Source organism: Podarcis muralis, chromosome 5 (assembly GCF_964188315.1).
Source record: "Podarcis muralis chromosome 5, rPodMur119.hap1.1, whole genome shotgun sequence".
Classification (NCBI taxonomy): domain Eukaryota; kingdom Metazoa; phylum Chordata; class Lepidosauria; order Squamata; family Lacertidae; genus Podarcis; species Podarcis muralis.
This window is the reverse complement of record NC_135659.1, coordinates 101,320,395-101,341,320: the sequence shown is the minus strand read 5'-3', so window position 1 is coordinate 101,341,320 and position 20,926 is coordinate 101,320,395. Positions and strand designations below refer to the sequence as shown.

General features: G+C 51.9%; 1 protein-coding gene across 2 annotated transcripts in view; it reads right to left on the bottom strand.

The window, feature by feature from the left end:
• The window catches only part of SLC12A5 (solute carrier family 12 member 5), a 105,491-nt gene extending 92,164 nt beyond the window's left edge, over nt 1–13,327 (bottom strand). For both annotated transcript variants that reach the window (XM_028735714.2, XM_028735715.2), the window contains exon 1: nt 13,130–13,327. In XM_028735714.2, the coding sequence (XP_028591547.2) occupies nt 13,130–13,253 (124 nt within the window). In that variant the 5' untranslated portion in view covers nt 13,254–13,327. The remainder of the gene's footprint in view (nt 1–13,129) is intronic.
• Between the last annotated feature and the right edge of the window lie 7,599 nt (nt 13,328–20,926).

Sequence of the window (20,926 nt, the reverse complement as noted above, 5' to 3'; positions counted from 1 at the left end):
GTTGTTTATTTCCTTGGCATCTGGTGGGAGGGCGTGCCACCACCAAGAAGGCCCTCTGCCTGGTTCTCTATAACTTGGTTTCTTGCAGCGAGGGAACTGCCAGAAGGCCCTTGGCGCTGGACCTCAGTGTCTGGGCAGAACGATGGAGGCGGAGACGCTCCTTCAGGTCTACTGGGCAAGGCCGTTTAGGGCTTTCAAGCACCAACGCTTTGAACTGTGCTCAGAAACGTACTGGTAAACCTCTTTCATGTCCAAGCTTGTGTGTGTTATGAGGAAGGAGACAAATGCCTTTCTCTTTCTGAAGGAGGTATTGCAGCATCACACACACGGGGGGGGGGGGCACTTTGGTTCCCCAGGTGGTCCAGGCCAGGCTTCCTGCCCCTCCCCAAGTGGCAGAAAGGAGCTCCCACTGGCTCCCCCCAGAGCAGCAGCGAGGGAGACACCTGCCACCTGCCCTGGTCTCTGGGAGCAGCAGCCACACCTGTCTGGAACCCACAACTCCTGGGCTCCCCATACAGAGAAGCAGCCGCCACCAAATCCATCCCTCAGGGCTTCCCTGAGCTGCTCTGAGTGTCAAGGCAAATGAGGGGAAATGAGATCTAGGTTAACTAACCAACGATAAGTCAGCTTTAATTGACGTCTCCCCACCAGCCTTTGTCTCAAGATCAATCAATTCATCAGACACATTTGCATGTGCGCAGAACCTCGGCATTCATCGTACTAGGGGACGGGCGAGGCATTTGATTATTCTATTTCACTTTTCAAATACACGGACTTTTCTTAAAGGGGACAAACCACTTCATTCATTTTCAAACAGCCATCTTAGCCTCCCTCCCTCCCTCCCCCTTGCCGCATCACAAGAAAACTCCAGAAGAAATCATAAGAATCCAGGTCGAAAAACCACCTTAGGTGCCTTCAGTCCTTACAGGTGGCAGTTGCCCCAGCCCACCAGTCAGTCAAGAGGCAGAGGAATCCTAACCAGGCAGACAGACCAGTTCAGCAGCATCTGATCCGTTGCAAGGCCAGCTGCCAGGGATTCCTTAGCTGTGATTCCTGCACTGCAGGGGGTTGAGCTAGATGACCTTTGAGGGTCCCTTCCCACTCTACAGCTCTAGGATTCTATGCTCCTGGCCAGTGTCTGCTGGGGGAAGGGCAAACCTTCCCGTCCTGCCATTCCACTGACTCCTGCGGAGCTGATTTTCATGGCACCTGCATTTCTGGCAAGCTCTGTGGGCAGGACCAGGGAATGTAGGGGGCAGGATGCTGCGCCATTCTGTCCCTCCCCTTAGCCCTGACACAGCCCCTTTTTTGCCATTTACACCAGCATACCTCAGGCTGGCTTACTTTGTGCCAGCAGGGCTCTTCCTCAGCTGGCATAAGTAGATAAACCAGGTTACAGGCAACTCTGCCACCGTGTGGGCAAGGAGAATCCCAGCCTCCTCCAGATCTTGCGAGGATTGCACAGGGACAGCAAAGGCTGGATTCATCTCCAGATCAAGCGAAGCTCTTGCTGCTTAGTCATCAGGCGTCCAAAGGTGCCTGGTTTTGAGCAACAGGGAATTGGGGCCAGGAGGAGGAGGGATGAAGCCGCCTCTGGTGATAACAGCAGAGAAAACACCATTTCTTAGGAAGGAGTGCCTAGGAGGGAGGGATCACAAGAATATAGCAAGACCCTCCTGGATCCGGCCAGTGGCCCATCTAGTCCAGCATCCTGTTCTCACAGCGGCCATACAGTTGCCTGTGGGAAACCAGCAATCAGGATTCGAACACAAGAGCCCTCTCCGCCTCCAGGAATTTGCCTAATCTGATTTAAAAGCCATCCAAGTTGGCGGTTGTCACTGCCTCTTGTGGAAGGGAGTTCCATGGGTTAACAATGTGCTGCACGAAGGATTTTTTATATATATAAATCCAATATTCAGCTTTATTGGATGTCTAGGGCTTCTAGTGGGAAAGGGAGAAAAACTTTTCTTTATGCACTATCTCCATGACAGGCACAAGGAAATGTCATGTCGCCTCTCGGTCACCTTTTCTCTAAACTGAACAGTCCCATATGCTGGGACCTTGTTTAGGGAAGCTTTTAATGTTTGATGTATTACAGTATTTTAATATATTTTTTTGGAAGCTGCCCAGAGTGGCTGGAGAAGCCCAGCCAGATGGGCGGGGTATAAATTAAATATTATTATTATTATTATTATTATTATTATTATTATTATTATATTCACAGGGCAGCAGAATGGCAAATACGGTTCAATACAAAGGAATATAAAGCGATGGTGTACATTGGGGCAGAATGTTTTGTTTCACATGGAGGTCTGAACTGGAGGTGACTGTCAGGAACAAGACTTTATGGTGACTGTGCACAGCGCGATGGAGATGCTGGGGTCACGTGTAGCAGCTGGGGAAAAGGCACGTTCCGCAGATCATTAGGCAAGGAATTGAAAATAAAAACTGCAGATATCATAATGACTTTATACAAATCTGTGGTGCAGCCACCTTTGAGATACTGTGCAGAGTTTCTTGTTGACTCACCTCAAAAAGGATATAGCAGAGTTGGAAATGGTTCAGAAGAGAGCAAGCCAGATGATCAAGGGGGCGGAGAGGTTCCCCTGTGAGGAAAGGACTTTTGGGGACTTTTTAGGGTAGAGAAAAGGGGAGTGATAGGGGACAGGATAGATGTTTATAAATGATGGGGAACGTGGAGAGAGTAAAGCTTGTCTCCCTTTCTCACCATGGACTCTCGTGAAAATAGTGAAGGGCAGAAGATTGAGGGCCCATGGACTGTGCTCAGAAGTGAGGCTGCGCCCAGCGATATCTCAAGGACCACAGATTCAGCACCTCTGATCTATATTACACCATACAAAATATCAGGAAAATGAACATTTTCCAAACACATTCAACCCCAGCATTAAACTGTCATTGGGAAGCAACCTATTGTAAGGAAAGAAATGGTGGGTTTGAAGAACTGCCCCCCTCATTCATCTGCCTGGTACTTATTAATGATTCAAGCTGGAATTGGATAAAGAATTTTCCTGAAAGAATTAGAGACCGCCAGTCAGTCGTGTGAACCCGAGAAAGACACACAGCTGAGAGGGACTTTCCGTCAGGGAGCCGTCACTGGTGGTGATTACAAGGGATTTTGTCAGTGTAAAAATTCTACACTCGAATTAGTGTGATATATAGATGCCATTTGCACATAGCTGAGTCTGTTTATTGTGCAGGCTGCTGGGAGATTCCTGCCGTGGGCATCTCCATCACAGCCAGACTCAGCCCTCACGGCCCTGCGCCCTTATGGAGGGAGAAGCTGATGCTGGAAGAGGGAAAATATCTCAGCACTGAGATCTTGTAATTTCTAAGGTCGTCTTTCGATTTGTCCGTCCCATGTTCACATAAGTACCAACTTTCTCATGCAACCACTGGTCCTTTGGAACAGATATTCAATCCCTCCCAACCCCCCTGCCCCTCCCGGCATCATGTCAAGTGTGGACTATGCACTTCTGCAAGAGGTCCACCTCACAGGCAGAGGCCTGCTCTTTCATTCGCTGCTCGCCATGCTAGACACCTGGTGGCACAACATGCCTGGGCAGCGCCTTTCCCAAGAGGTGCATCGTGCACCAGGTATTTTGGGCCCAGGTATCTGTTAAACCACAGAGCCTAGGGCTTGCCGATCAGAAGGTCGGCGGTTCGAATCCCCGCAATGACGGGGTGAGCTCCCGTTGCTCAGTCCCTGCTCCTGCCAACCTAGCAGTTCGAAAGCACACCAGCGCAAGTAGATAAATAGGTACTGCTCTGGCGGGAAAGTAAACGGCGTTTCCGTGCGCTGCTCTGGTTCTCCAGAAGTGGCTTAGTCCTGCTGGCCACATGACCCAGAAGCTGTACGCCGGCTCCCTCGGCCAGTAAAGCGAGATGAGCGCCGCAACCCCAGAGTCATCCACGACGGGACCTAATGGTCAGGGGTCCTTTTACCTTTACCTTTATTATACCTAAAGGGGCGCGAGTGCTGCTGTGGTCTAAACCCCAGAGCCTAGGGCTTGACGATCAGAAGGTTGGCAGTTTGAATCTGGGGTGAGCTCCCGTTGTTCAGTCCCAGCTCATACCCACCTAGCAGTTCGAAAGCGTGTCAAAGTGCAAGTAGATAAATAGGTACTGCTCCGGCGGGAAGGTAAACGGCATTTCCGTGCGCTGCTCTGGTTCGCCAGAAGCGGCTTAGTCCTGCTGGCCACATGACCCGGAAGCTGTACGCCGGCTCTCTCGGCCAAGAAAGCGAGATGAGCGCTGCAACCCCAGAGTCGTCTGCGACTGGACCTAATGGTCAGGGGTCCCTTTAACTTTACCTATCTGCACCACTGTACAAATCACAGTCTGAGAAATGGCTGTCATGAGGCAACCTTTGCAAAACACAGACAAAACCTTTGTCCACTAGAGGGAGCTCCGTGCCCGGCATTCCTCCACTCGGAATGAAATGCCACCTGTTTGGACCTCTTTGCCCTCCCTGCCAGGCAAAAGTTGGAAACACGGGAGGAAGCAGCAGGTACAGGGCTGGGGCAGGAGATATAAATATTAATCTCACTTTCCCGTAATAAACAAATAGTTAAGGCTAATAATAATAATGATGATACTTTTATTCTTTAGACCCCACCCATCTTGCTGGGTTTCCCCAGCCACCTACAGAAAAATAATAGGGCAAAAACAAACCTGAGAAGAGCAAATATATTATAAAGTGTTAGCAATTAAAATACGAAGCAGAAACATCCTTGCTCCTAATTTCCAGGCATCTCTGATAGGCTGATAGGCCTATTCAGCAGTTTATAAACTTTTAAGATGAGCCCGTTGTTTTTATGATTCTTCTGTATTGTTGCTATGATTTATTTTTTTATTTGTGGATCTCCCTTTGCAACACCCTGATATTTTGTATGAAGAGCAGTCTGTAAATAACTGTGTAAATAAATATGAACGTATTACAAGCCTGCAGGGATACCTCAGGGTCCTAGTTCTGCAGAGGGCAGAGGTGGAGGAAGACGCCACCCCCAAGGAGGCCACAACGGAGGAAAGGCTGAGTCTTCAGGGGGCTAAACTAGGCTCTTGGGTCTCCTTCCTGCAAGAGTCTTGCAGGGCTGCTGCCCCTCAGGAAATGTGCCTTTCAAGTGCCCTCAGCATTTGGGCAAGCAGCTATGAGAAAAGCAAATCTCATGGGCTGTATCCAGTCTCACTTCTGCTCCAAGTAGACCCATAAGACATTTAGACCATTCTGTTTTCTGGAGATGAAGACAACATGGCAAGTACTTGCAGTCAGTGTGCACTTGCTGCCACTAGAGGGAGCCAGCCTCACTTCCTCACTTCTTTGGGAGGTAGAATTCTGGTAAAGGTAAATGGAGCCCTGACCATTAGGTCCAGTCGTGGCCGACTCTGGGGTTGCGGCGCTCATCTCGCTTTACTGGCCAAGGAGAGCCGGCGCACAGCTTCCGGGTCATGTGGTCAGCAGGACTAAGCCGCTTCTGGCAAACCAGAGCAGCGCACGGAAACACCGTTTACCTTCCCGCCGGAGTGGTACCTATTTATCTACTTGCACTTTGACGTGCTTTTGAACTGCTAGGTTGGCAGGAGCAGGGACCGAGCAACGGGAGCTCACCCCGTTGCAGGGATTGGAACCGCCAACCTTCGGATCAGCAATCCCTAGGCTCTGTGGTTTAACCCACAGTGCCACCCGCATCCCTTAGAATTCTGGAAGCTAAGGAGAATTTCTCCTGCCAATGTAGCACTTCTAAAGCACGCCAAGTGCAAGTAGATAAAGAGGTACCACTCCTGCGGGAAGGTAAACGGCGTTTCCGTGCGCTGCTCTGGTTCGCCAGAAGCAGCTTAGTCCTGCTGGCCACATGACCCAGAAGCTGTACGCCGCCTCCCTCGGCCAAGAAAGCGAGATGAGCGCCGCAACCCCAGAGTCGGCCACGACTGGACCTAATGGTCAAGGGTCCCTTTACCTTTAAGGAGAATTTGGTAGGATTTCCCCCTGCATATTTTTTGTTTGTTTGTTTGTTTTTACTTCCACCTGATTTTTGACACAATTCTTAATGCCATTCTTAAGGGGAGGGGGGCCTAGTCAATGGAAAAGCCATTTCTAACCAGCAGCACAAATGCCAAGCTCAGAAGTCATTCTACGGTGGGATCTATTGTGATCTATCAGCACTGCCATGGTCTTTACACAAAGGTGAGTCAAAGGAAAACTGGTTACCCAGTACCTTGGGCAGGTAGATACCTTTTAGCCAATCCTGCCTCATATCTCCTGCCAATTGTTAAAACCAGGAATGGGGGGGGCAGTTAAACGACTCCCAAACCCCAAGTCCCCACCACAGCCTCTAACTAAGGCCAGGACAATGACCATTGACACAGGCAACACACATGCACAACAGCAAGGAGGCTCAGAAAAGCAGTCTATAAAATTGGAGCAATAAGCAAATATTGTACTATTTCCTCTGCCTATTTAATATAGAAAACTGTAGAAACTTCAAATAATCGCCAAAATTCTATGGTTTGACGGATTTCCTTGGTTCCAATGGCTAATGACTCCTACTCCATAATCCCTTAAGCATAAGGTCACATACTCCTTGCCCCTCCACAAGGTGTGAATTTAGCCACACAATAGGAGGCAATCAAGGACAGCACTTACCCAGACAGAAGCCCATTGGGATGGTGGATTGAATCCTGATACTTTCAAAGGAGAAGCACAGGAAAGCCTTGCAGCTAGCAGGATGTGTAAATACCCTTATTGTTCTTTGGGGAAGAAGGTAGTTAAAAGATGTCTGGAAGTGGGGTGATTGACGGGGGGTGGGGGATGGGCTCATGTTTCTACATGCCAGACAATCCCACTTTGTGACATATTTGTGATGTATCATGATGCTGTTGGAAAATGTATTATAGGAAATGGGGAGAAGTCTTAAAAGTCCAAGCAACCCCATGCTTGGGGTTCCTACTCTTTTCTTTGTGTGTTTGAACCTTGTTGCAACAACAAATAAAGATCAGGTCAACTGACTACTGTTTACTTCTTCTAACTTGGCTGGAGACTCCTTCTTTTGCGGACCAGAGAGACCCATGGGGAGTGGCACCAAGACAAGCTGGGCAGTGGAGTAAATCCACACACCAGGATTTTTCCTTATCACAATGCAAGAGGAAAAGCAGAGAGGTCATAGTAGGATTTGGGTCCTGCTCAGTGTTAGAAATTAGCCAGGCTCCAGGTGTGATTTGCCAACAAAGGCCCATATAGTTAAAGCTATAGTTTTCCCAGTAGTGATGTATGGAAGTGAGAGCTGGACCATAAAGAAGGCTGAAGAATGGATGCTTTTGAATTCTGGTGCTGGAGGAGACTCTTGAGAGTCCCATGGACTGCAAGAAGATCAAACCTCTCCATTCTGAAGGAAATCAGCCCTGAGTGCTCACTGGAAGGACAGATCCTGAAGCTGAGGCTCCAAGACTTTGGCCACCTCATGAGAAGAGAAAACTCCCTGGAAAAGACCCTGATGTTGGGAAAGATGGAGGGCGTAAGGAGAAGGGGACGACAGAGGACGAGATGGTGGGACAGTGTTCTCAAAGCTACCAGCATGAGTTTGACCAAACTGTAGGAGGCAGTGGAAGACAGGAGTGCCTGGCGTGCTCTGGTCCAGGGGGTCACGAAGAGGCGGACACAACTAAACGACTAAACAACAACAACAACGTGTGTTTTGTAACCACATGGAGATCTCTGGATGTTAGGTTTGTGACTGGGAAAAGCAAAATGTCACTTAGAGAAGGCTCTTAAATATTTTCCTTGAAGCTCCTGTAGAACTTGGTTGCCTTACATTGAGTCAGGCCATTGGACCACCTAACCCGCATTTCCAGCACCAGCTGGCAGCAGGCCCTGAGAGTATCGGGCAGGGGTCTTGAACCTGGGACCTTCCCCATGGGAAGTAGATGCTCTACCACAAAATTACAGCCCCTCCCCACCTCACTTGCTTTCACACAGAGAGAGGACTGGAAGGGAGAGACCCATCTCTGTGCTGAAATCAAAAGTCTGTGTCTCAGAGTTTCACACATGGGGGGGGGGAGATGAAAGGTAAATGCGCATCCATGACACCCCCACCTCTTCTCCTCCGCATTCTCCCCATACCTCTGTGTCAGGGGGGAAACTCTCTGCTTCCATCTTTATCTCAGGATTGCAACATCTGGAGAAAGGCAGTAACTGGAGCCCTGATCCTAGCCAAGTCATTCAATGGGCCATCCTCTCCACCACACAGCCGGCTGGAAGGCATGAGGCCAGTTGCTAAATTCAGCTCCCTGGGAGATAAGGGCCAAGCGAGGGAGGGAGGGGCCTTGGAGATAACCTTCAAAGGCACTCCAGCCCCATCAGTGGAGCCAGGCCCTCCCCTCCTGGAACAGATAAGTCAGCTATTTAACAGCATCACAGAAGCAGGAGAAGAAGTGTAGCAGCTGAACTGGGATGCCCAAGCAAGTTTGAGTCCACCTGTTCAGGATTCAGTCAAGACCAAGGTTTTTCTTCAAATTTCAGGTGTTTGTTCCAAAGCTAGGAAGGGCTGCACTATCACACCAATTAGGGACCAATATCAGGTTCTGCATTTAGGCAGGAAGAACCAGGTGCACAAATATAGGATGAGGGACACCTGGCTTACTAGCAGGACATGTGAAAAATCTTGGGATCTTGGTAGACCATAAGCTGAACATGAGTCCACCATGTGACGCAGCAGCAAAAAAAGCTAATGCTATTCTAGGCTGCACCAACAGAAGTCTAGTGTCCAGATCAAGGGAAGTCATAGTCCCACTCTATTCTGCCTTGGTCAGACCACACCTGGAATACTGTGTCCAATTCTGGGCACCACAATTTAAGAAGGATGTTGGCAAGCTGGAATGTGTGCCAAGAGGGGAAACCAAGATGATCCAGGGTCTGGAAACCAAGCCTTATGAGGAACAGTTGAAGGAGGTGTGTGTGTTTAGCCTGGAAAAGAGGAGACTGAGAGGCATCTTCAAATATCTGAGAGGCAGTCACATGGACGAGGGAGCAAGCCTGTTTTCCCCTGCTCTGAGGGTTGGACTTTCTGAAAGCTACAAGAAACTAGGAAGAACTTTGGACAGTGGAACTCTCTCCCTCGGGAGAAGGTGGACTCTCCTTCCTTGGAGATTTTGAGGCAGAGGTTGAATGGTCATCTGTCAGGGATGCTTTGGTTGAGATTCCTGCATGGCGGGGGTTGGACTAGATGACCACTGAGGGTTCCTTCCAACTCTATGCTTCTATTATAATTAGTGCTATTTTATTGTGCTATTTTATTTCTGCTCATGGTGGCATTTGGGCAGTGATACACGACCCCTTTTCAACAGTGCCACAAATGTTTTGTGAGGGGTGATACTCCTTCATCTCTAATCGGCAGCTTCCTTCTGAAATGCTGTAAGTTTTCATACTGGAAGTGTTCAGGGAAAGGGGGGCTACGCTAGAGCGCAAGTCTGCCCCTCCAGGTGTCAAGAAGGCTGTAATAATGGGGAAGCATTGCAGAACAATTGTTAAAAAGACGAATGACGTGTCGACGGTTTAGATCAGGGGTCAGCAAACTTTTTCAGCAGGGGGGCGGTCTACTGTCCCTCAGACCTTGTGGGGGGCAGGACTATATTTGGGGGGGGGGAATGAACAAATTCCTATGCCCCACAAATAACCCAGAGATGCATTTTAAATCAAAGGACACATTCTACTCATGTAAAAACACGCTGATTCCTGGACCGTCCGCAGGCCGGATTTAGAAGGTGATTGGGCCAAATCTGGCCCCCGGGCCTTAGTTTGCCTACCCCTGGTTTAGATACAGTGGCACCTCTGGATGCAAACGGGATCTGTTCCGGAGCACCGTCTGCATCCAGAAGCGAACGCAACCCGCGTCTGCGGGTCACAATTTGCCGCTTCTGTGCATGCGCGTGACGTCATTTTGACCGTTTGCGAATGCGCGAGCGGCAAAACCCGGAGGTAACACGCTCCATCGCCGCAGCGCACAACCCAAAAATACTTATCCCAGAGTTGCTTCTACCCGAGGTATGACTGTATACCACAAAAGCACCATTGTTGTACCATTGTTGCATCAATGTTGCAGAACATTGTTGCAGAACACACCAAAATAAAACAAAAAACCCACCCCCACCCCCCAGTCTAGAGGGACCCCACACATGTTCTCGCGATGGCCAACCAGATGCCCATTAGGGGAAACCAGTGAGCGACTCTCCCTGCCTGCATTGTCCAGAAGCATCACTGCCGCCAGCTGTGGAGGACAGAGCAGAGTCATCCTGGCTAGTAGCTCTTGATAGCCCCCTCCTCCTCCTCCTCCTCCTCCTCCATGAATTTGCCGAACCCTCTTTTCATAAAATCACAGGACTGTAGAGTTGGAAGGGACCCTGAGGGTCATTTAGTCCAACCCCCTGTAATGCAGGAATCACAGCCGGAGAATCCCTGACCGTTGGCCATCTGCCCTTTTCTTAAAAACCTCCAGGGAAGAGAGTCCACCACCTTCTGAGTTTGTCCCACCACTCAACAGCTCTTACCCTCAAAATGCTTTTCCGTATGTACAATCAGAATCTCCTTCCTTGTAACCTGAAGCCACTGGTTCGAGTCCTGCCTTCTGGAGCAGCAGAAAACAAGCTTGTTCCCTCTTCCATGTGACTATCCTTGAGATATTGGAAGAGGGCTCTCATATCTCCTCTTTTCAATGCTGAACATCCTCAGCTCCTTCAAGCGCTCCTCATATGGCTTGGTTCCCAAACCCTCGATCATCTTTGTCACCCTCCTCTGCACACCTTCCAACTTCTCCATATCCTCCTTAAATTGTGGCCTTTGGACCCGATCCAGCAACTGCAGGTCTCTTCTGATGCTCAGAGGCTGCCTTCACACACCTTGTTTCTCCCCAGATGTTTCAGACTGCATCTCCGAGGGGTCCCGGCATCCCACACCCCAACATCTGGGTGGGCAGTGGGCACCCAGTTGGCGAAGGCTGTTCTGAAGCCATCTTGGCCAAAGGCCAGCCTCACACTTTAGGGCAGCAGATGCCCCAAACCACCTCCTTGCCCTCGTGACCCGCAGTCGGATACCCCCAATTTGCCTTTGCTCTCACCAACTTTACCTTCACAGTGGCTTTCTGTGACTCTTTGCAAGAACAAGGCATGTGGTGGAATCAGAATATACTTTGCTAAAGCAGAGCTGATCGCTTAAAAGCAGAGAGACCCTTTGCAAGACCTCTGGTCCCCCCCCCCTTTTTTTTTTTAAAGATTTCAAACTTCGCCTCAAGGTGCTAGGCGGCTTTCTCAGATCTATAGCTCAGCGGCAGAAACTCAATTACCTGCCTGCCAGCTGAGGAGGAGAAGGGAATTTGCCAACAAAGGATGCTGCTGAAGAGAGGCAGCGTGGTGCTGTGGGCGGAGCGCTGGTCTTTAGCTGTAGGAAATCTGAGTTCAAAGGGAGCCTTTGCCATAAGTGGCATTGGAAAAGTTGCCCTCTCTGTGTCTTTCCTACCTCATAGGGTTGTTGCGAGGCCAAAGTATGACGCCTAGCTCCTCAGGGATAGAATGTAAACTTCAATAAGAAACCTCGCTAAACACTTTGGAGCTTCTTGGTGGGTTCCAGAGCTCCCTGAGCCTGAGCAGCCAAGGGCCTCCTCCAGGCAGGTGCTGCTTGTTAGAATCATGGGATCCTGGAGTTGGAAGGGACCCCGAGGGTCATCTAGTCCAACCCCCTGCAATGAAGGAACCTTTCCCCAACCACGACCCTGAGATTCATACCTGAGTATGTCCCAGGTATTCTGCATCCTGCTTCCTCCAGCAGCACCCCTGAAACCCGTTGCAGGAGTCCCCCTCCCAGCCATCCCAGAATAGCACAGGTGGGAGAGATGAGGGTAAATTGAAGCTCACACCCTTCCACAACAAGAGAGCCCAACCTCAGTATGTTCTTGGTCCTACAACACCAACAGCCACGACACACACACACACACACACACACACACAACACCTCTCTGAGCAGGTGCAGAGCGCACTCCCCGTCAAAGGCCTGAGCTGGCTAGACAGGGCCTTGGCCGACACCATCACCCCACCGATTCTAGGAATGAACCCCCAGGTCCTCCGCCTTCCCCAACTTCACCCCTGCATTCCAGGGGACTGGACTAGATGACCCCCGGGTGCCCTTCCCACCGCGCCCGGGTGCCAGCGCGCGCCTCCCTCCGCCTCCCTCGCCCGCCAGCCAAGCAGCCACTTGCCCTTTCCTGGGGGAGAGAAGGTCGAGGCGGGGAAGTGCTGAAGCGGCTGCCTGGCTTGGGTTTCCACGATCGATGCGCGCCGGTAACGGGAGCCGGAAGCGCAGCCGGGACGGGCCAGCCAGCCCGGCGCGCAGGGGAGCGGCGGGGGGGGGGTCGGTTGGCGGGGATTCCCGGGGGAGGGGGCAGCAGCAATCCGCCCACCCACCCGTGAGGGGTCCGGGCAGCCCCCGCGTCCCGGAGCCTCTCCAAGCTCTGCCAGCCACTACCGGCACCCGGAGCCTCCGCCGTCCGCCCCGTCGGGCTGCCGGGCTCGGCCAGGGGGGCGTGCCGGCCGCGTCCTCGCCGCGCGGCTCCGGGAAAGCGCCCGGTGGGGCATGGCGGCGGCGGAGGCGGAGGCAGCAGCCCCCTCTCCCCTCTCCGAGACAAAGCCAGCCGAGATGGATGGAGGAGCCGCTGCCTCGGGGCGCGAAAGCCTTGCTCGACGGGCGACCCACACGGCGCGCCTCCCTCCGTCGCGCCCGGGGTCCAGCCCAGAGACGGCCGGGGTGGGGGGAGAGAAGCACCTGACCTGGCCTAGCCCCCTCCCCACTTTCCCCTCCCCAACTTAGCCCGCCCTGGCGGGGGGCGCACCAGCCCTCGAGACGGGGAGGGCGTAAGCGGCGGCTGTGCCCGCTCTTCTTCCTCCCGCATTGGGGTTTAGGGGAGGGCACCTGGCCTGGCCCGACCTGGCCCCCTCCCCAACTTGACCCGCCTGGCCGGGGGGGGGGCACTAGCCCTTGGGGGGCAGAAGCAAACCCCCCTCCCTCCTCCCTCCTCCGTCCTCCCTCCTCTCCCTCGGTTTTTTCGCGGGGTCGGCGGCGGCGCGCCCTTACCTTGCCCGCTGTTGCTGCCCAGCGGCGGGGGGGCTCCTGCTCCTCCTCCGTCGCCGTCTCCGGTTGCTGCCGCGGTGCCCGGGCGCGGCTCCTCGCCGGCGGTGACCGTGAAGCGGCGGCTCATGGCCGCGGGCCGGGCCGGGCTGGGGGCTCCGCCACAAGTGGCTGCCCGCCTGTCCGCCTGCCTGTCCGGGGCGCGGATGCTGCTCCCGCCGAGGGTGCGGAGGCTCCGGCGGGCGGCGGCGGCGGCGAGCGCGGGGCGGCGCGGTCCTAGCGCCTCCTTTCTCCGCGGAGAAAAAGAGAGAAGGGGCGCGCGAGGAGGAGAGATGCTGTTGGGGCGAAGGTCTACGTCACCAAGCACGCTCTTCACCTGCGGTACTCACTGCCACGAGATGCGTCAGGAGGAGGCTCCGGAGAGGGCGAGGCCAATTCTTGGGGTTGGGGAGGGGGGCAGACACCCACCCCATTGATTGATTGATTGATTGCGCTTATACTCCACCTTTCCCCCCGAGGAGCTCGTGGTTCTCCCCCTCCCCTTTTAATCCCCACAACGACAACCCTGTGAGGTGGGGGTAGCCTGAGAGAAGGCAGGACCCAAGATGACCAGCGAGCTTCATATGACCCAGTGCAAGGGGGCAGAATTTGAACCCTGGTCTCTCCCAGTCTGACCCTCTAACCCAGGGGTTGTCAACCTGGTCCCTACCGCCCACTAGTGGGCGTTTCAGGATTCTAGGCAGCTGGTAGGGGTTCCAAGGCACAGGCTGAATCCTACTTCCATCGAGCACTGGTGGGCAGTAAGGAAATTTTACCATCAAGATAGATGCATTGGGTATAAAAAGATTGACTACCCCTACTCTAACCACTAAAAGGTAAAGGGACCCCTGACCATTAGGTCCAGTCGTGGCCGACTCTGGGGTTGTGGCGCTCATCTCGCTTTATTGGCCGAGGGAGCCGGCGTACAGCTTCCGGGTCATGTGGCCAGCATGACTAAGCCGCTTCTGGAGAACCAGAGCAGTGCATGGAAACGCCGTTTACCTTCCCGCCGGAGCAGTACCTATTTATCTACTTGCACTTTGACGTGCTTTCGAACTGCTAGGTGGGCAGGAGCAGGGACCGAGCAACGGGAGCTCACCCCGTCATTGCGGGGATTCGAACCGCTGACCTTCTGATCGACAAGTCCTAGGCTCTGTGGTTTAATCCACAGCGCCAACCGCGTTCCACTCTAACCACTACACCACACTCATTCTCAGTACCCCTTTTGCCAGGATAGAGAGAGGCTTGTGCTCAAATTTGATGTTGTTGAGTCATTTAGTCGTGTCTGCCTCTTCATGACCCCCTGGACCAGAGCACGCCAGGCCCTCCTGTCTTCCTCTGCCTCCCGCAGTTTGGTCAAACTCATGCTGGTAGCTTCCAGAACACTGTCCAACCATCTCGTCCTCTGTCATCCCTTTCTCCTTGTGCCCTCCATCTTTCCCAACATCAGGGTCTTTTCCAGGGAGTCTTCTCTTCTCATGAGGTGGCCAAAGTCTTGGAGCCTCAGCTTCAGGATCTGTCCTTCCAGTGAGCACTCAGGGCTGATTTCCTTCAGAATGGAGAGGTTGAATCTTCTTGCAGTCCATGGGACTCTAGTTGAGTTTAAAGAGCTTGCTACTTAGAATCAGAATTGTACCCTTGGATGGGACCCCAAGGGACATCTAGTCCAACTGCAACTGTTTGCAGCTTTCACCGTGGGGCTTATTCCGAGGGAAATGTGCCTAGGACTGCAGCCGAAAAAGGAGCGCTAAAGTTCTCTGCAGGAAGCTATTCCATCGTCCAGGCCCCACCACCGAGAAGGCCCTGTTCCTCATACTCACCATCACCCACTAACCAGAGGAAGGGGCGGAGCAGAATGTGGAGTGTTTGATGCCTAACTCTGGGGCCAGGAAGGGTCATGTAGCAGGAGGCACAGAGGGGGCATCTCAAGGGCAACCAGCAGCTCCTCGCTGCTAGAGCTGGCAGGCAGGCGTAGAGCCTCAGGAGGTCCCAGCCTCAGTCCCCAGCAGCCCCACCAAGTTGGGCTGGGAAGGTCCCCTGCCTGAAACCCCCAAAAGCCACTGCTGCCAGTCAGAGCATACTTTACTGAGCTAGGCAGACCACAGATTCCTGTGTCCCCCTCCCTGGAAGAGTCTCACAGTCCTACCGGGCTGCTTCATAGCTGAGTTGAGGAACTGGGAGGGCGCCCTGTCCATATGTGGTGGACACAGGGGCAGACACCCCCTCCACATGCAGCTCAACACTCTGTGCCTCTGGCATGACCCAAACACGTGTGTGTGTGTGTGTGTGTGCGCGCGTGTGTGTGTGTGTGTAAGCAGCTGGTCCTGCCTGGGCTCCCTCAGCACCAGAGCCAGGATCAGACCAAGCCTGAGAAAGGTGCAAGTTCAAATCTAGTAGCCAACCTGGATTTTTAAAAATTAGCACAATTGATGGGAAGAAAATCCCACACTGCTGGGAACAGGCTCTCTCTCGTCAGTGGCCAAGCAAGTGCCCCATTGGGAAGCCAGCAAGCAGGATTCGAACACAAAATCCCTGTGGTTTCCAGCAACTGGCATTCAGAAGCATCACCGCCTCCAGCTGCAGCCATCCTTAGCCCTCTCCTCCTGCAGGAACTTGTCTATTCTCTTTTAAAGCCACCCAGGTGAGTGGGCATCACTGCCTGCTGTGGGAGGGAGTTCCACGGTCTAACTCTGCATTGGGAAATGTTTGCAATTGGACTCAGCTGTGGAGGTGCTGGGAGCGATCTCTCACTGAGTGTACGCAATCCTGGCACCTACTCGGTGCCCCACCTGGGCCCTCGGCCCACACTCGAGGGGCAGTCGTGGGGGCTGATCCCCTTTGCACCAATTTGCACCGAGGGTTGTCTGGGGCCTCGGGACCCCGGGCGCCACTCCTGGGAATCAGTGTGAGATCCAGAAGCCGAGGGCGCAGAAGGAAGCTTTACCACTGCACTGGCTACCGGTGGAGTACAGGTCAGGTTTCAGGTGCTGATTTTGACCTTTAAAGCCCTATACGGCCTGGGACCCTCATACCTACAGGACCGCCTCTCCTGGTCTGCCCCACGGAGGACCTTAAGGTCCACAAATGACAACACTTTGGAGGTCCCAGGTCACAAGGTGGTTGGATTGGTCTCAACTAGGGCCAGGGCCTTTTCAGTACTGGCCCCGACTTGGTGGAACGCTCTGTCACAAGAGACCAGGGCTCTGCGGGACTTGACATCTTTCCGCAGGGCCTGCAAGACAGAGCTGTTCCGCCTGGCCTTTGGTTTGGACTCAGTCTGACCCTTATGTTTCCCTCCCCTTATGGTCTTGATCCAGGGGCTACTTTGAAAATGAGGCTGCATTTTAAATTGCATTTTAAACTGTATTTTAAATTGGGGGTTTTCCCCCTTTCTTTTTCCCCTATTATGTTTTTACTGTGGTTTTATTGGTGTTAGCCGCCCTGAGCCCAGTTCTGGCCAGGGAGGGTGAGGTATAAATAAAATTTGTTGTTGTTGTTGTTGTTGTTGTTAGTGGGAAATGCAAGGAGCAACAGACGAGGTGGAGCCGTGCAAGAAATTTCACTAAGACAGGTCCAGCGGCTCTCCGGGGTTCAAGACTCTTGAACCTCCCCCAGCCCTGCCCGGAGATGCGCCCCCTTCGGGACCTTCTGCGCGCCCGGCCGGGGCTCCGCCGCCCAGCCCCGAGGACCCTTCCCCAGCCGGGAGCCCCTTCTGGCCTGGCACGGGGGGGGGGGCTCCGCTGCAGCTGCCGGATTCTGCCATCTCTCGGCGAGGAGGAGCCACCGGCGAGGAAGAGGAGGGGGGGTCCTCCGCGTGCGCGCCGCTTTTGTCCTTTTTGTTCTGCAGCCCGGGCTGCGCTCTCTTCTCCCCGCATCTCCCTTTCCCCCCAGGACAGTCTCTCGCACCTCTGGCCTCCAGATAAGGAACCTCTGGACGCCACTGGGTCTCCGAAGAGGCAGAATCGAGGCCCTCGCGCTCCCTCTGCTAGGTGGAGTTGCGGGGCAGGTGAGATGCGGGAAGTCCTATAAGCCCGCAAGGAGCGCCTCTCCATCCTCACCTCCCCACCCGATATCTCCCCGCCTGAGCTCCATTTGCCTACTTGTTTAGTGCTTTTAATTCCCACCGTTTTCTCCAAGGTGGCCTGCATGGCCTTCTCCGTTTTAATTCTGTAATAAACAAAAAATCTGCCCTTATTCCCTTATGGGGGACACAAGAGCCCATATAGAGTCCTTTATAGGTTCTCCATCTGTCGGAGAAAATAGCAGAGGCCAACCAGAGAATATTGAGAAGCAAAGCAGCTATTAAGCCTGATCTTTATTAACTGTTGCAACAGGGTGCTCCCCTCACACGCAGGAGAAGGAGGAGGACCCTGAACAAAGGTGTGCAAGCCCTTATATAGACATTTTAAATTATTTGCCCTGGAGCTCAAGACCACCCCTCCATACATCATACATACATCACAGAAGGGGTGTAACCCCAGACCACCCCCACAAACATCATACCTACATCACAGAAAGGGTGGTCTACAACAGAAACCTGAGTGCCTTGTTTACCTCCTGTCTGGCAGGTTACCTGTTAATGCTCACTTGATTGGATACCCTGGGCAGCCTGGCCAGTCTTTTGTAATGATAAATACTTAGTTCCTGAGCCAGGTCACAGGCTCACCCTATTCAAACACAGACATACCCTTAAGACAGGATTTGTGAAGGAAAAGACAATGGGGAGGCTTTTCCGTTTTCCTTCGACCTTGCAGGGAAATATTTGAGGTCAATTTGGGAGGGACAAAATTTTTCAGGACTTTTTCTGTGGGGTTTCAGACATGTGGTTTATATATACAGTTATGAACATTTATTATATATACATATATATATATATCCTTTTTTTTTTTAATTTCAATTCCCACAACAACCCTGAGAGGTAGGCTCTGCTGAAAGAAGACAATGACTGGCCCCCAGTGTCTCACCCCGTGAGCCTCATGGCCGAGTGGAGGATTCGAACCCTTGTCTCCCCAGACTTAGTCCAGTGCTCTAAGCACTACATTGCTGGGGAGGTGGTCCTGCTTGTGGTGTTGTGGGTGAGGTCTTTGGGGGGGGTGGCACTGAGGAGGTGGGGGGCACGCTGCTTCTTCTGGGCTCCTCAGAGGTTGTCTCTGGGACTCCCTCCCACTGGAGATTAGCTTTGCCCCCCCCCCCACATTCCCATGACATCCCATCCTATTTATTTGTTTTGAAATGTTTTTAGACGTTCTTAATCTTTTGGGACATTTTTAGACCACCTCAATCTTTATGAATGCCTTAAATGTTCTTTTATTAATTTTGAGTGGTTTTGCTTTGCTAGCTGTTGTTTGCTGCCCTGGGCTTCTTTAGGATGAAGAAAGGCAGGGCAGAGATTTAATAAAATAAAATAAATATGACCAGGTATTTGGTGCTCAGCTGCACTCAGTGGCAAGAACAAGTATATTGTACACTTATTTTGCTGCTGCTGCTGCTGCTGTTTTAAGAACCTCCCTGAGACCTCTGGGTATAGGGCGGTATAATAATAATAATAATAATAATAATAATAATAATAACAACAACAACAACAACAACAACAACAACTGGCCCTGTTTCATTGTACTTTTAATTCTTCTTTTATGGTCTTTGTATTTTGCCAAGAAATTTTTGCATACTTTCAGTATGGTTGCTATTCAGTATTGAGCAGAAGTACAGTCGTACCTTGGAAGTCAAACAGCTTAGTTCTCGAATGTTTTGGCTCCCGAACGCCACAAACCTGGAAGTGACTGTCCCAGTTTGCGAACTATTTTCAGAAGCCGAACGTCCGGCGCAGCTTCCACAGCTTCTGGTTGGCTGCAGGAGCTTTCTTCAGCCAGTTAGAAGCCACGCTTTGGTTTCTGAACATTTTGGAAGTCGAACGGACTTCCGGAACAGATTCCAACGGATTCCGTTCGACTTCCAAGGTACGACTGTAAGGTGAAAAAAATAATTCAGTGGCTGAATTATTTGTTCCAACAGGGGATTTGCACACGCCCCCCCACCACCCCAAGTGTGTCCCTCACCCAAAGTGTCCTCTTGCCTTTCTGGTTTTCTCTTATTTTTGTAGCTGGGAGCCCAGAGGAGCTGAACAAGACTATGTGAGCCTCACCACAGCACAGGACCACAGGGCTGCCTTGACAGCCTGTTGTCACAAAGCAACCAGGCAGCTGAACATTCCTGTGGCACCTGAAAGACCACCCAGTTAGTTGGGGCAGAGGCAGGAGCCTGTGGAAGCCGCCTGCAGCTCACAAAACCAGCAGCATGGGCACTGCTACATGTGCCAGGTAACACCCATTCCACATTTGTAAAAACTTGATCGTTTAGTGTGGCAGCATCTACACTTTGGAACTCCCTGCTTATTGATATTAAGCAGCTGCCTTCAAGGTATTCTTTTTGCTGCCTGCTAAAAACATTCTTGTTTAGACAAGCCTATCTAGAGGATTAGAAAACTGATGTGAACTTTAACCTGTTTTACTACTTTTTTATTTTCATACTATTTTGTATACCTGAAGGAGCATCTCCACCCCTATCTCTCAGCCCGGACATTGAGGTCCCCCTCTGGGGGTCTTCTGCTTGTTCCCTCACTGTGAGAAGCAAAGTTGCAGAGAACCAGGCAGACGGCCTTCTCGGTGGTGGCACCCTCCCTGCAGAATGCCCTCCCTTCAGATGTCAAGGAGATAAAGAACTACGTACACAACTTTTAGAAGACATCTGAAGGCAGCCCTGTATCGGGAGGTTTTTAATGCTTGATGTTTTATGATTTTATATATTCTGTAAACCAGAGTGGCTGGGGAAACCCAGCCAGATGGGTGGGGTATAAATAGTAAAGATGTTGTTGTTGTTTTCTAAACCATTGTTGTACATTTTTCTTGCTTTTTTTGTGTAAACCTCTTTGAGGTTTTGCTTTCGTTTTGCAATCAAGTGGTGTATAACTTTTATCTAATGAAACAAACAAATAAATAAATCTGCTCTGTTTTGCATCCTAATTACTGCCTCACTGCTCACCAAAACATCCCTACATTTGATTTTGTATGGTTGGGTGATCAAACGTATCCATTCTTAAGGAAATCAGACCTGAGTGCTCACTGGAAGGACAGATCCTGAAGCTGAGGCTCCAAGACTTTGGCCACCTCATTAGAAGAGAAGACTCCCTTGAAAAGACCCTGATGTTGGGAAAGATGGAGGGCACAAGGAGAAGGGGACGACAGAGGACGAGATGGTGGGACAGTGTTCTCGAAGCTACAAACATGAGCCTGACCAAACTGCGGGAGGCAGTGGAAGACAGGAGTGCCTGGCGTGCTCTGGTCCAGGGGGTCACGGAGAGTCGGACACCACTAAATGACTAAACAACAACAACAAATAATGGTTGGGCGAAGTGTTGCATGTTTCAGAGGCGAGAAATTGAGGTGAGGCGGCTGCCTTTGCAGGAAAGGCCTCATGCCCTGTGGAGATGGGTTTCTGCAGGATAAAGGACTGGCCTTTGCTCCAGCTGGTCAGAGCGACAGAGCACACCTGAGCCTGCCCTGAGCCTATGGCCAGATCAGTTGCAGAATGTCAGCATCTCGCTGTTTCTAAACGATCCGTCCTTTTACAATGCCTGGCATCCATTCATCTCCTGGATGAGATGAGACGATCAATTGAGACAGCCGCCTCCGACCCACGGAAGCTTCGGGAGAGACTTATTGGATTAGAGGCTTTAATAGGCATCATAAACTTGTTCTAAGTAATGGT